The 16164-nt window shown below is 39.2% G+C and overlaps 1 protein-coding gene and 1 long non-coding RNA gene across 2 annotated transcripts; one reads left to right on the forward strand and one right to left on the reverse strand.

Moving 5' to 3' along the window:
• Positions 1-1351: 1351 nt before the first annotated feature.
• On the reverse strand, positions 1352-2377 carry LOC124880588 (gastrula zinc finger protein XlCGF8.2DB-like; the record flags this gene model as incomplete). The annotated part of the gene is made up of 1 exon (XM_047385855.1): positions 1352-2377. A coding segment is annotated over exon 1 (936 nt), but the record flags the coding sequence as incomplete, so codon positions are not given.
• A 9108-nt stretch (positions 2378-11485) lies between these two features.
• On the forward strand, positions 11486-13980 carry LOC124880643. Its single transcript, XR_007041400.1, has 3 exons — positions 11486-11720; positions 13294-13561; positions 13736-13980. It is a non-coding gene; the product is annotated as an uncharacterized LOC124880643 (long non-coding RNA).
• Positions 13981-16164: the final 2184 nt, after the last annotated feature.

A 16164-nucleotide genomic window follows, 5' to 3' on the forward strand; every position in this document is an offset into this window, starting at 1 on the left:
CTGATAACTAAAGGATCTGCCTCCCATTCTACTTCTAGAGACTCTAGGAACCACCAGTAAACCTGCAGTCTGAGAACGAAGTGCTCTGTTAGGAACATATGGAACAATCAGATCTCTGATGTATGATGGAGCTAGATCATTAAGGGCTTTATATGTGAGGAGGAGAATTTTAAATTCTATTCTGGATTTAACAGGGAGCCAATGAAGGGAAGCTAAAATAGGAGAAATATGATCTCTCTTTTTAATTTTCATCAGAACTCTTGCTGCAGCATTTTGAATCAGCTGAAGGCTTTTAACTGCATTTTGTGGACATCCTGATAGTAAAGAATTACAATAGTCCAGCCTTGTAGTCCAGTTTTATATTTTAGATTGCCTAAAATGGCCGCCCTTTGCTGCAATGACTGAATTATTAACCTTTGGCTGTCTCTCATTGAACCTTTGGTAAGTTATCAAGAGAGCAAAGCAGTGATCACAGTAAAAAACATTGATGAAAATAAAAAATATAGCTTTTATAGAAGCTGTAAATGTAAAATAAAGTTGTAATTTAAAATGAGTTCTTTCACATTTTTTGTTTACAACATAACTGTGTTCCTTCAAAGTTTTGTTGCCTTTAGTGAGAATCTACAATGTAAATAGTCATGAAAATAAAGAGACCCATTAAGTGAGAAAGTGTATCTAAAACTATTGACCGATAGTGTATGTATTTCTCAATATATAAACTTTATTGAATACATCAAAACAACATCCAGCCGTTTGTATTGTAACATCTCAGATATTTCAAACATTTCTTCAATATAAAAACCCTTAACAACACAGATTTAGTTTTCTTAATAAGGCACAAATTTAACGCACAAATTGCATCCATTAGCAGGTGTGTTAACGGTGCTGAATGCAGGAGTTGTAGCTATATATCTGAGGTTGACGAAAACTGTGCAAATTGTCCCTTGCACTTCACATCACAAATTTTACAGCGACCATAATATGTTTGAGCCTTCAAACCTTAGTCATTTTCCTCTCTAGTGTGGATTCTCATGTGTGTGTTTAAACTTGACTTATGGCTAAATCTTTGTCCACATAGATCACAACAGAAAGGCTTCTGACCAGTGTGGATTCTCATGTGTGTGTTTAAACTTGATTTATGGTTAAATCTTTGTCCACATAGATCACAACAGAAAGGTTTCTGACCAGTGTGGATTCTCATGTGTTTGTTTAAACTTCCTTTTTCAGTAAATCTGTGTCCACATAGATCACAACAGAAAGGTTTCTGACCAGTGTGGATTCTCATGTGTGTGTTTAAATGTCCTTTTTCAGTAAATCTGTGTCCACATAGATCACAACAGAAAAGTTTCTGTCCAGTGTGGATTCTCATGTGTGTGTTTAAATTTCCTTTTTCAGTAAATCTTTGTCCACATAGATCACAACAGAAAGGTTTCTGACCAGTGTGGATTCTCATGTGTGTGTTTAAACTTGATTTATGGCTAAATCTTTGTCCACATAGATCACAACAGAAAGGTTTCTGACCAGTGTGGATTCTCATGTGTTTGTTTAAACTTCCTTTTTCAGTAAATCTTTGTCCACATAGATCACAACAGAAAGGTTTCTGACCAGTGTGGATTCTCATGTGTGTGTTTAAACTTCCTTTTTCAGTAAATCTTTGTCCACATAGATCACAACAGAAAGGTTTCTGACCAGTGTGGATTCTCATGTGTGTGTTTAAACTTCCTTTTCGGCTAAATCTTTGTCCACATTGATCACAACAGAAAGGTTTCTGACCAGTGTGGATTCTCATGTGTCTGTTTAAACTTCCTTTTTCAGTAAATCTTTTTCCACATAGATCACAACAGAAAAGTTTCTGACCAGTGTGGATTCTCATGTGTGTGTTTAAACTTCCCTTTTCAGTAAATCTGTGTCCACATAGATCACAACAGAAAGGTTTCTGACCAGTGTGGATTCTCATGTGTGTGTTTAAACTTCCTTTTTGGCTAAATCTTTTTCCACATAGATCACAACAGAAAGGTTTCTGACCAGTGTGGATTCTCATGTGTGTGTTTAAATATCCTTTTAGGCTAAATCTTTGTCCACATAGATCACAACAGAAAGGTTTCTGACCAGTGTGGATGCTCATGTGTCTGTTTAAAGGTCCTTTTCCAATAAAGGTTTTACCACAGTCTTCACAGCTAAACTTCACTCCTGTCTGGACTTTCTTTGGCGATTCCACATTTTTCTTCTCTGTGAAACAGTTCTTCCCATCCAGCGAGCTTAAAGATCCTATTTCTGAATTTATCATGTCTTTCTGAAGAAAGCCACGGTGAACAAATTGTTCAGCAAACTCAGGGAAGCTAAAAGGTTTGTTAATGTTTCCAACATCGGCCTTTTCATCCTTCTCAGTGTCTTCAGTTTCTGAGGAAATGGAACCATCTCCATGATCTTGTATCCTGATGGATTCTTCTCCTCCATCGATGTCTTCTGGAAGTGCTCTGCCTTTAATTTGGTCTTGATAAAGCTGTGAGAGCAGAGGGGACTGTTCATCATCCTCACTCTTTATGGGAGTAGCAGTGACTGGAAACCTGATGGCATCAATCTCCTCCTTCCCATTGAGCTGCTCTCCCCCCAGACTGGTGTAGACCTCCTCCTGTTCCTTCTTTATGTGGTGGGGCTTTGGGTCATGTAGGCCAGCACAAGGTCTGTGCTTTACAGGAGCTGCTTCTTTAACCATCAGCATCTGCTTAACATCTGCAGGAAACACTGAAACACAACATGCATATTAGAAAGTTTTTTGACTTCAGGCTGGACTGAGTGACTTTTTAATAAAGATATATTTAGGTACTTTGGTTACATTAAATTCTTTGATTTAATTACCATTTATTCTTATCCTTTTATTTTGCATTGTTGCTTCTTATGTCTATTGATTTATGTCATGATCTGTTCACTTATTCTCAACAACCATATACTGAAACCATTTTAGTCTTTTTTGTCTCCATCTCGCTTGTCTACGATTGTTTACAGTGTGCTGCATAATTAACCTTTTTAACTAGTTTCTATGTGGAATAATCAGGTTTTAAAGCAGGTATAATAAGCAATGAACATGTCAACTTTTTCTCAGTTTAATATAAATTTTAAAAACAATGACATAGAATTCACGCCAGATGTTGGTCATGGCAGATGGCCGCTCACACTGAGCCTGGTTCTGGTGGAGGTTTCTTCCTGTTAAAAGGGAGTTTTTCCTCTCCACTGTCGCTAAATGCATGCTCAGTATGAGGGATTGCTGCAAAGTCAACACCAGTGACTGTCCACTGTGTCTACATGCTCATCCAGGAGGAGTGAATGCTACAAGTCACTGACTGGATGCAATCTGCTGGGTTTCCTTAGATAGAATTTTTTTTTACCAATTTAAATAACTGAATTGACTGCACTGTTTGAAAGTCAGGATTAATTGAAATATATGTACCTGACTTGAAATCTGTATGATTTGATTGAATTGACTTTGTAAAGTGCCTTAAGATGACATGTGTTGTGAATTGGCGCTATATAAATAAAATCGAATTCTGACAAAGGAATCAAAAGAATAATCAAACAAGTTGTCCAATATGAATATGAATATGAATAACACGTTGATCCTGGTTCATAACAAAGTCATTGAAATCTATGCATCTGGAAAGGGTTACAGACGTTTCAAAAGGTTTGGGAATCCAGATAACCACCGTGAGAGCCATCCTCCATAAAAAGAGACAATGTGGAACAACAGGGAACCTTTCCAGGAGTAACCTGCCTACCAAAAATAGTCAAGTTTTTTTACTTTTCACTTTCCTGCAACAAGGCACTCAAAGCGCTGTACATGAGGAAAAGCATTACAATGATACAGAAAATTAAACACAGAAAAACAAATCAAATGACTAATAATCCTTGGGACTTTACTGGTAAGAGCTGGATCTAATCCAATCTTTCTAATAGAGGTAATTAGCTCTTTAAGTCCTCTGTGGTAAGAAATTTATCCGGTGCTAGAAGAAAAATGATAAGTACTCCAAAAAAACTAATCTAATAGGTCACAACAAAACCCAGGACAACATCTAAACCACTGAAGGCATGACATTCCTCATTTTTACTTTTTTTCCTTTATATTTACTTTCCAGCAACAAGTCACTGGAAGCTATTGAAGAAAAATGCTAATTTTGAACTAAAAATAATCCTAAAAAATATAAAAATTAAATTTTAAAAAAAGGGTGTGTCTCATCTATCCAGACTAGTAGAACAATTTCAGACAGATTTTGTGTCAGTGGGTCACATGACCTGGAAACTATTGAAGAAAAATGCTAATTTTGAACTAAAAATAATCCTAAAAAATGTAAAAAGACTTAAAATGGAATAAAACTGAGTGTGACTCATTGATGTAATGTAGTAGCATGATTTACTATTGTTTTTGTTTCAATTGGTCCCAAGACAAGGAATTTATTTATTTTTATTTTCCACGATTGTTTGGTTCGGAAACTTATTGACGGTCCCTAAGTGAACCACCGCGGGTCATAAGAGGGAGCAACAGAGAGCAGCTAGCCGAAATCTGAGTGCCTGAATCGGATCAACCGTCAGCTAGATGCCGCTAACTCCGCGGAGCTTGAATATCCAATGTCCAACTTTAAACTAACTTCACCGCGGTATATCATGCAGCCCTATTAATTAGTTTCTAAACAAACTTGTATCGGTGTCGAAGGACAACAAACCACTCAAAATGGCGGACGTGGGTCGTTCCCACCGAGTGACGAAGCGTTTACCGTTTTAAGTCTATGGTGAACATTTGGTCTTTAAGAAGCTAATCCATTAGTCACCTAAAATGTTCCTAAACTGTAACTGACATGAAAACATACAAACCTAATCTGTGCAGCAGAACTTTAGGGTTGAAATCAGCCTCCAGGATGTTGAGACGCTGCTGATCTTCTTTGTCCTCTTTAGCTGTTTGGGAAATCTCTCCCACTGCTGCACTCTGCCACCGTTTGAGCTGCTGTCTCCACATCTTTGTTGTTAGCTTCTCTTCAAAAGATCCTTTAACAGTTACTGAGTAGTTATAACTCGGCTTCGATCCAAACTCTAGAGATGGAACATTTGAAGCAAAGCTTCGAGGAGTTTACAGAGTAAAAAGGTTCAATGCTTGTAAATGCAGTAAACCACGTGACCGATGACAAACGATGCCTCTTCTTCTTCTTCTTCTTATAATGGCGGTTGGCAAACAACTGAAGGAGGCATTACCGCCACCAACTGGTAAGGAGTGTGAACCACATGACATCTATACATACTTATACACCACTCCCAGAGCATGGACAGCCACATTAAACAGGCTTGCAATATTCTGCATAAGCAACATAATCATTTATAAAGATTTAAAGTGGCTAAAACTGTCTTTGCCAGCAAATCTGAACATTTGTTGATATCAGTATTAAAAAGATGAAGTAAATGTTGACAAATAAGTGAAACATGAACTTAAAAAATACAATCACACACATTCCTCTCCTGTCAACTGCTGATGTGGACAAAAGGAGCACAGCTCTGAATGATGGACGGACGCTTCGACCCTTGATTTGTGAAAGGACAACGTCTGGGCCCCTCTTTTTCCAAAGTAAGGTTAAGTCACAATCAGATTTACCAAGAAACTGGTTCATGCATTGAAGACTTATGCAGTAAAGCTGGACAAAAAAGCAGATGTGATCTGCTAAAATGAATGTTTTACATTTGACTGGAGCTTGTAAGCTTTGAGAATGACCTTGCAACTGATCACAGTATGTATTATAATCCTATGTTTGATCAAAATGATCAATTGTGATTACAAAATGTTTTTTAAAAGAAGTGTGTCTCATCTATTCTGTCGAGTACTGAGGTCTCATTCTCGCGGCCCACAGCACGATATCTTGTGGCCCGCAGGACGATATCTTGTGGCCCGCAGGACGATATCTTGTGGCCCGCAGGACGATATCTTGTGGCCCGCAGGACGATATCTTGTGGCCCGCAGGACGATATCTTGTGGCCCCCACCGTGATATGAAAGTATAATATTAGTGCAGCCCGCAGGGGGAGTGGACCTCTGAAGGAAGTCCTGACATTCGGTGCTAGACTAAGCTACACCGACTTCATGCACATTCCGCTTGTAACAACAGTGTGGCGGATGACGAACAGTCCGGTAGCTGTCACCTTTTTTGCAGTCGCCATTCGGGTACTTTCTACCATCGACAAATGCCACAATCAAACGCGGAGAAAGGCGACTGCAACCGGGCTGTTCGTCATCTGCCGCTGTTGTGACAAGTAGAAGCGGAAATGACGTCACGCATCGACTTAGACTTCTAAGAAACATGGAACCAGAACGACGCCAAGTGGAATAAACTACATTTTGTCACACCCTCATCATGTCTTTGTCAAAGCCAAAACCTGCAGTGAAGAGAAAGATGGGTGACGAGCACAGACAATTTCAGCAAAGGTGGAAGACGCAGTATTTCTTTGTTGAGCACACGGGCATCCCGACATGCCTTATTTACACTGAAAAAGTTGCAGTGCACAAGGAATACAACCTGAAATGTCATTATTCAACTAAACATGCTGAGGAATGTGCAAAACACCAGGGGGATGAGACAGCCAACCGGGTTGCCAGCCTTAAAACATGTCTAGTGAGGCAACAAGATTTCTTCAAGAAGGCAACCAAAGAGAATGCTGCAGCAGTCACAGCTAGCTATGTGGTTAGTGAGATGATTGCTAAGGTGGGAAAACCATTCAAAAAGGGAGAGTTTGTAAAAAAAAAAATGGATATTACAGGCTGCAAGTATAGTTTGTGTGAGAAAGCCAGATGTTTTGATGGATATTCAGTTGCTCTTGATGAGAGCGCAGACATAACGGACACTGCTCAGCTCTCAATTTATGTCAATTTTATGTGGATTGGTGGCACTTGTTCAGAGAAAACTTGAGGAGGAGGGTGTAGAAGAGGCCATTGCTCTGCACTGCATTATCCATCAGCAGGTCCTTTGCATCAAATGCCTGAAGTGTGACAACGTGATGTCTGTTGTTGTGAAATTCATCAACAACATCAGATCCAGGGGCTTAAAGCACAGGAGGTTCCGTGCTTTTTTAGAGGAAATGGAGTCAGAATATGAAGATGTGCTCTACTTCACTGAGGTACGTTGGCTCAGCAGGAGAAATGTCTTGAAAAGATTTTTTGAACTCAGAGAAGACAACTGGCTATGACAACATAAGACCATTCTCCACAAAACTTGTGTTATGTAAAGCCCAGCTCTCTCAGACAAACCTTTGCCATTTCCCAGCATGCAAGGCACTTGTGGATGCAGGCACACCATTCAGTGGTGAGAAGTATGTTGATACTATTTTGAAGCTGCAGAAGGAATTTGATCACAGATTTGCAGACTTCAAGATGCACAGTCACTTTTCAAATTTCTGCAGACCCCTTCACCTCTGCAAGATACTCCTCCTGTGCTTCAAATGGAGCTTATTGACCTACAATGCAACTCTGACCTCAAGGCCACATTTAGGGAGGTGAATGGAAAAGCAGACAAGCATGGGCAATTTTTGAGAGAATCTTCCCCCAGCTTCCCTGAGCTTTCCCAAATGTTCAAGCGGACCATGTGCCTTTTTGGGAGCACATATTTGTGCAAAAGGTTCTTCTCCACCCTGAACTTTAACAAGTCCAAGTACTGATGATCATCTTCAAGCCATACTGAGGGTCTCTAGTGCCTCCTCTCTGAAGCCAAATGTGGCTCAGATATGTGAGAGGAAGCGTTGTCACGTCTCTGGCAGCAAGGAGTAAGCTGGAGAAGCCATGTTCTGAGGAACTGTACATGATCTTCATTCAATGTTCCATTCATGTGTTCAGGACAGTTCATGTATTGGAGAAATCATTAACTGTTGATGACATTTGAGGATATTTTTTAACAACGTTTTTTGTGGAATCCCTTATGCGGCCCAGCCTCACCCAGACTCTGCCTCCAGCAGCCCCCAGGTAAATTGAGTTTGAGACCCCTGGTCTAGTAGAATAAGTTCACATTAGTTTTGTATCATTGGGTCATGTGACCTAAAAGCTATTGAAAAAATTATGATTTGTGATGAAAATGTATAAAAAATAGAAAATGCATTAAAATCAGTATTAAAAAAAAGAAGAGTGTGCCTCATCTATCCAGTCTAGTAATTCAATTCAATTCAGTTTTATTTATATAGCACCAATTCACAACACATGTTGTCTCAAGTCACTTCACAAAGTCAGGTTCATACATTCCAATTAATCCTAACCATTGAACAGTGCAGTCAGAGTTAGTTATTTAGTTATTTAGTTATAGTAGAACAATTTCAGACAGATTTTGTGTCAGTGGGTCACATGACCTGGAAGCTAGTGAAGAAAAACTGAATTTTAAGGTAAAAAATTCATAAACAATAGGAAATGCATCTAAATGAGAAAATAATGGGTGTGCCTCCTTCTCCCAGTCTAGTAGGATGATTTAAGAGTGATTTTGTGTGAATTGGTCACATAATCTCAAAGCTATTGAAGAAAAATGGCGAATTGTAATATTAAAAATTAATAAAAAATAGAAAATGCACTTAAATTCAAAACAAATTAGTGTACCACATCTTTCTCGTCTAATATGATGATTTGACATGAATTTTATTACACTGGGTTAGAAGACATGAAAGTTATTAATTTTTGTTTCTCCCGAGTGTTTGGTTCGGACATTTATTGACGGTCCCTAAAGGTATGAAGGACCAAAAATGACAAAATGAAAAATAAATAAATACACATATAAATGTATAAATAAATAAATATTAGAAGAAATAAATACACATATAAATATATAAATGCATAAATGAATAAATATAAAAATAAATAAATACACATATAAATGTATTTATTCATCTATTTATTCATTTATTTTCTCCCTTTTGTGTATTTATACATTTATGTATTTATTCATTCATTTATTTATAATTTTTTTCATTTATACGTTTATTTATTCATACATTTATTTATTTATACTTTTATTTATTTCTTCCTACATTTATTTCTGTATTTCTACATTTCCACATTTATTTATTTCTGCTTTTCTGTCTCCGTATGTTAATGAGGTGGGTGGTTCTAACATTTGTCTTCAGCACCATTGGTTAGAATTGATCCCGATCCTGCTGCTACTGCCTAGACTCCGATACCAAAGTTCTTTTGGTAGGCACGATGGAGGGTTCTCTTACAGCCATTGGCAATTATTTAAGGTAATTGGCAAATGATACTGACCAAAATGACTACCTCCATTTTCGTTTTGCACGGGTCATGGAGGATTTCAATCAGCTCCAAGCTGAGATGGATGTGGAGGTTGACTCCACTATATTGGACAGTCTGGAGGAAGTTGGTCGCCATCTTGCTATACCCCTAGAATCAGAGGAAAGGAGGACTGGACGACCATCCATTATTTTACCTCCAGAGGTCATTGAGACGCACCTCCATTTCGGCCACACCGCTGCAGACATGTCTCTCTCCTAGACATGACGATTGACTGAGCTTAACTGTAACTAATTATACGTGCTCTCTTTCAGACTCTAATCTTGAAAACTGGATCAGAGTTTATCTGTTCTTTCTTTCTAGATGAAACGACTAAAGGAGCTACATCAATTAACATTTACTTTCCTTCCCATAGAAAGTACTCCTGGATCAGTGCTTCTTTGTTCTCTTTGTGTCTCTGCTCTGTTCTCTCGAACCCCCAGTCGGTCGTGGCAGATGGCCGCTCACACTGAGCCTGGTTCTGCTGGAGGTTTCTTCCTGTTAAAAGGGAGTTTTTCCTCTCCACTGTCGCTACATGCATGCTCAGTATGAGGGATTGCTGCAAAGTCAATGCTATTGACTGTCCACTGTCTCTACATGCTCATGCAGGAGGAGTGAATGCTGCAAGTCACTGACTGGATGCAATCTGCTGGGTTTCCTTAGATAGAAAAACTTTTTATCCAATTTGAATAAATAACTGAATCTGACTGAACTGTTCAATTGTTACGATTAATTGGAACGTATGAACCTGACTGTTGTGAAGAACCTTGAGACAACATGTGTTGTGAATTGGCGCTATATGAATAAACTGAATTAAATTGAAATTAGTCTCTCGTTTCAGGCGTTTAAACCTATGTCGGATATCATAAAGCTAAAGTAAAGTAAAGTAAAGACGGTTAGCATATGGGCACCTTACGCTAGCAGAGGCTAACATGTATCTGCCTGACAAAATGTTATGATTGTCATTTTTACTTATGTTCTACTTTATTAATGTTAGTGGTTCGGCTTAAACTATATTGATTATAAATAATGCGTTTATATAGCGGAAACTAAACAGTTTTCCGTGGTCAAACACTGTTGTCATGGTAACCGCCCTCTAACCCATGAGAAGTAGCCAGTTGACGGTTACAGTTGTGAAATCCATTGTGGACCGGAACTATAATCGTTTTGTTTTGTCTTGGACTGTGTAACATTTTATTGCTGCACAGATCGTTAAGGCCAGTGGAGTATTTTTTTTTCTCAAGCAAAGATTTTTCTTTTCAAGTAAAGTCAATTTTTTTGTTGATGGGGTAAAACAAAGGACAGAGCTAATTACAAAGGTCATTGTTTTGTTTCTGCTGTGATCATATTTGTTTTGTGTGTGTTTTTGTTGACCAGACTCCATGATCTGTTAGCACCATTGAATGACGAAGATCTTGATGAGAAAGTGACACAAATTCTGCAACACCAGGGCATCCACATACAGAGTAAGTGACCATTACCCATTCAATGGGAATTGAGAATTCCTTGTTAGTGGCGAAGGTTCAACTTGTTTCTTTCAGTATGTCATTTTTTGCCATTTTTGCCTGTTGTAGGACAACGGGTACAGGATTCCATGCGGCGTGTGGATCCTCGTGGAGTTTTGATGCGGACCCTTCAGCTAAACCCACGGAGACGGAGGAGGTACTCTGTGCCAGAACCAAACAGTTTGTGGCACATAGATGGCAATCACAAACTGATAAGGTATCTGAAGAGCATTAATGATTTCAACTACTTTTACAAAATCATAGCAACCTTTGTATGAGGGAATAATCCTCACCTTAAAAATTGCAAGGTTTTTACTCAGTTTTCATTTGAGATTTGTAGGTGGATATATTAAAACACAATTTTAAATCAGAATACAGGCCATAAATCGAATTAATCAATTTTTTCAGTTGTGAGGGCTTTAATTAACACTGCAACAAATATTAAATATGTGAACTGGGATTGTGTTGACCTGAAACAAGATTCATCAAGATTTTATGTGTGAAATTAAAATGGGATTACTGAGGCAACATGTTCTGTCACTGCCCTTAAAGATAATAGAGATACAGTACCTAAAGCTTTATTTTATCAGAGCTTTGTGTCACACAACAAAAAGCTTGGACACACAGACAAAGCAGGTTGTGCCTGCATTGTTGTTTGCAATAAACTATTCATTCATTCATATTTCAGATGGCGTATTGTTGTGCATGGTGGTACTGATGGCTTTAGTCGCCTCATCGTATACCCGAGTGCCTCCACCAACAACCGCGCAGCAACAGTCCTGAGCAGCTTTCTCAAAGCTGTTAACGTCTATGGTGTACCATCCCGTGTGAGATCGGACAAAGGAGGGGAAATGTCGCTCGCTTCATGGTGGCTAACAGAGGACTTAACAGGAATTCACATATTGTTGGCAGAAGTGTCCATAATCAAAGGTAATAGTCTTTTTGTCTAACATTTATCTACAGGGGTTGGACAATGAAACTTAAACACCTGTTATTTTACTGTGGGAGGTTTCATGGCTAAATTGGACCAGCCTGGTAGCCAGTCTTCATTGATTGCACATTGCACCAGTAAGAGCAGAGTGTGAAGGTTCAATTAGCAGGGTAAGAGCACAGTTTTGCTCAAATTATTGAAATGTACACAGCATTATGGGTGACATACCAGAGTTCAAAAGAGGACAAATTGTTGGTGCACGTCTTGCTGGCGCATCTGTGACCAAGACAGCAAGTCTTTGTGATGTATCAAGAGCCACTGTATCCAGGGTAATGTCAGCATACCACCAAGAAGGACGAACCACATCCAACAAGATTAACTGTGGACGCAAGAGGAAGCTGTCTGAAAGGGATGTTCGGGTGCTAACCCGGATTGCATCCAAAAAACATAAAACAACGGCTGCCCAAATCACTGCAGAATTAAATGTGCACCTCAACTCCTGTTTCCACCAGAACTGTCCGTCGGGAGCTCCACAGGGTCAATATACACGGCCGGGCTGCTATAGCCAAACCTTTGGTCAGTCATGCCAATGCCAAACGTCGGTTTCAATGGTGCAAGGAGCGCAAATCTTGGGCTGTGGACAATGTGAAACCTGTATTGTTCTCTGATGAGTCCACCTTTACTTTTTTCCCCACATCCGGGAGAGTTACGGTGTGGAGAAGCCCCAAAGAAGCGTACCACCCAGACTGTTGCATGCCAGAGTGAAGCATGGGGGTGGATCAGTGATGGTTTGGGCGGCCATTTCATGGCATTCCCTTGGCCCAATACTTGTGCTAGATGGGCGCGTCACTGCCAAGGACTACCAAACCATTCTTGAGGACCATGTGCATCCAATGGTTCAAACATTGTATCCTGAATGCGGTGCCGTGTATCAGGATGACAATGCACCAATACACACAGCAAGACTGGTGAAAGATTGGTTTGATGAACATGAAAGTGAAGTTGAACATCTCCCATGGCCTGCACAGTCACCAGATCTAAATATTATTGAGCCACTTTGGGGTGTTTTGGAGGAGCGAGTCAAGAAACGTTTTCCTCCACCAGTATCACGTAGTGACCTGGCCACTATCCTGCAAGAAGAATGGCTTAAAATCCCTCTGACCACTGTGCAAGACTTGTATATGTCGTTCCCAAGATGAATTGATGCTGTATTGGCTGCAAAAGGAGCCCCTACACCATACTAATAAATTGTTGTGGTCTAAAACCAGGTGTTTCAGTTTCATTGTCCAACCCCTGTAAATAATAATCACACTGAGGAGTGTGTGTGTATCAAAAGATTTTTGATACGTTTTTCCATTAGATTCAGTGAAAAGTATCCAAACTTTTGACTGGTTCTGTAAATATGCTAGTTTTTGGTACGATCCGATTAATTGCCAAAATAATCGGCAATTGTTTGATTATGAAAATAATCATTTGTAGCAGCCCCAATGTATTTATATGCCACATACTTAGACCGAAAAATGTTCACCAAACTACTCAACAATATGCATTTTTCCTCTTTTTCCCAATCAGAATAGAGAGGCTCTGGAGAGATGTGTATGTGGGAGCACTTGATCTCTTTTACACCATTTTTAACAACCTTGAGACATAAGGCCTTCTAAACCCAGACAATGAAGTTCATCTCTATGCTCTATACCAGTGCTGTGTCCCTCACATCCAGAAGCACCTTGAGGTTTTCCAGCATGGCTGGAACTGCCATCGACTGAGCTCTGAGGGAAATCAGTCACCACTTTAACTGTGGACTTACCAGCAGCGTGATGCACAGCAGGAGCCTTTAGAGGTTTGTATTTTTTCTGTTTGGTTTTAGACTGGAGCAGTTTTTACAGTTGATCAATGGAGTTATTTTAAAGAGTAACCTCCATTTAAGTCCCAGAAAAATTAAATAAGATGGCTTTCAAGTCTTACATGAATTTTGTCTGAGCAGACCCTCTAACCTCATTACCATTAATTATAGGTTGACGTGGAGTATGGTGTTGATTGGACTGGACCATCTGGTTATCGCCAGCAGGATGTTGTGGTCCCTGAGGTTCAGCTGCAGCGCCCACTGACCGAACAGGAAGTGGAAAGCCTCCCAAAACCTGATGGCCCTCTGTCTGACATCTTGGATTCTTACATGGAGACAGTAAATCTTTTATCTGAGATGCTCCAGTGAATCACAGTTTCAAGTGCAGAAAGAATTAATAAATCATACACAATATATGAAACTGTCTGTTTACTTGTTAACCTAGCAAAGTATTTGAGAATGAAAAAGGCAGAACTCTTCTTTTAACATTTATAACTCACATGGTTTTGCAATAGAGCTTTGTACAAAATCTGTCCTATTGTTTTAAGAGTTGTTTTGACACATTATGCTCATATCAATAGAAACAGACATTTTGTGAATCATAAAACAATTTAGATTATTTGATACAGATTGACAACTGTATCAAAACACAATTTGATACAGAACCCTTTATAAGTAAAAAGAAAAAGAAAACTTTACACACCATAAATGGTCTCCCTTTTAACATTGAACTCTTGTCTTTTTAGACATTTTGACCACACAGTCAACGCAGGAAAATAAAAATGTTTGACTAAATGAACACCAACTGAACAGTGGGACTGAGCCTAAAAGAGAAACATGCTTTACATAAACTGCAAGTGAGCCTCATCCTTAGTGGTTGTTTTTTTTTTTTTTTAAACTGAGGCTCAGATCATTTCAAAACCAGTATCAACGGTTGAATTGGCAGCTGTTTGGAAGATGCTGTATTCAGTGTAATGTCTTGGGAGTTTAAGCAGGGGGAAGACTTGGGGAAGCTGTTCTCCACCACTTCAACATCCAAAGATCTGGGGACTACGTTCCAGCCCACCCAGAACTGCACAAGTTTCTCCAGCTGTTTAGAAGAGCCTACAATAGGAGAGAAAAAAAAAACTCTGTTTTATTTTATTTTTTTAAATTTCACCACAATAATATGTGCTTTGGGCTGTTAGTGAATCTGAGAACTTTCAAAGTTTTACTTTTTTTTTTAAATAGAGGAAAAACACACTTGTGTTTCATACAGTAAATTGCTCAGTCCCCATCACAGAGCTCCAATTAACCTGAGAGATACTATTACACATTTGGGCAGGTACACACTACATGAAAATTAGGACTTTTATTGTCCCGATCTCCCCCTTATGATCAAAGCCAGCAGATGTTTGCAAGCGACATATTGTCCGATCTTCCTGTGGTGTGAGGTGATTTTGTTTGTTTGGTTTGAGAAATCCTGTAGTGTGTACTTAGCTTTAATTACCATTCTCAATAAATGTTCTCCTGAGGCACTACAGGTATCCTCCAAGGAGACCTCGATGTCTTCCTCATCATCGTGTGTGGGCCAGTTTATCTGGTCCGAGATGATCTGAGAAAATATTTGATCAGTTAACACCTGCTTTTCTAAACAACCCAGACAAAAATAAGTAAACAGACACAACAGCACTAACAGCAGTGGTTGGAATAATAATAAATAATGTAACACATTGATGTGTACATCTTTATAAAGTAAGACTATTAATTCCTTGAGGTGAAATTCATACTATAAGAAACAGTAAACATAAAAGTTGTAGTCAGATTTGGGTATGGTCATGTTTTAAAGAGTTTAAAGAAACATACCAGTAGTTCTACTTGTGTAAAATGACTAAATTTCTTCTGATCTTTTCCAAATTGTCCATAAAATTAAAAACTCATTTCCCTTATGGATGATTTCAGGCAGCTGGGCTGTTCTATTTATGTTTATCAAAATAAATGGACAGGGGAACGAGATGGAGAATTCCTCCTGGTTTTGATGGAGTTTGGATCTGGTTCTGATGGAGTTTTTCTTTCCTTGTACTGATGGAGCTTTTTGCCAGGTTCTGAAGGAGTTTGGAACTGGTTCTGATAGAAGGTTCCTCCTGGTTCTGATTGAGTTTGGACTTGGTTCTGATGGAGGGTTCCTAACTGGTTCTGATGAAGAATTCCTCCTGGTTCTGATGGAGTTTGGGTCTGGTTCTAATGGAGGGTTCCTAACTGGTTCTGATGGAGATTGTGTCCGGTTCTGATGGAGGGTTCCTAACTGGTTCTGATGGAGATTGGATCAGGTTCTGATGGAGTTTTTCTTTCCTTGTACTGATGGAACTTTTTGCCAGGTTCTGAAGGAGTTTGGACCTGGTACTGATAGAAGGTTCCTCCTGGTTCTGATTGAGTTTGGACTTGGTTCTGATGGAGGGTTCCTAACTGGTTCTGATGAAGAATTCCTCCTGGTTCTGATTGAGTTTGGGTCTGGTTCTGAGGAATGTTGGACCTGGTTCTGATAGAAAGTTCCTCCTGGTTCTGATTGAGTTTGGACCTGGTTCTGATAGTGGATGACTAACTGGTCCTGAATGAGAATT

This window comes from Girardinichthys multiradiatus, chromosome 14 (assembly GCF_021462225.1).
Source record: "Girardinichthys multiradiatus isolate DD_20200921_A chromosome 14, DD_fGirMul_XY1, whole genome shotgun sequence".
NCBI lineage: Eukaryota > Metazoa > Chordata > Actinopteri > Cyprinodontiformes > Goodeidae > Girardinichthys > Girardinichthys multiradiatus.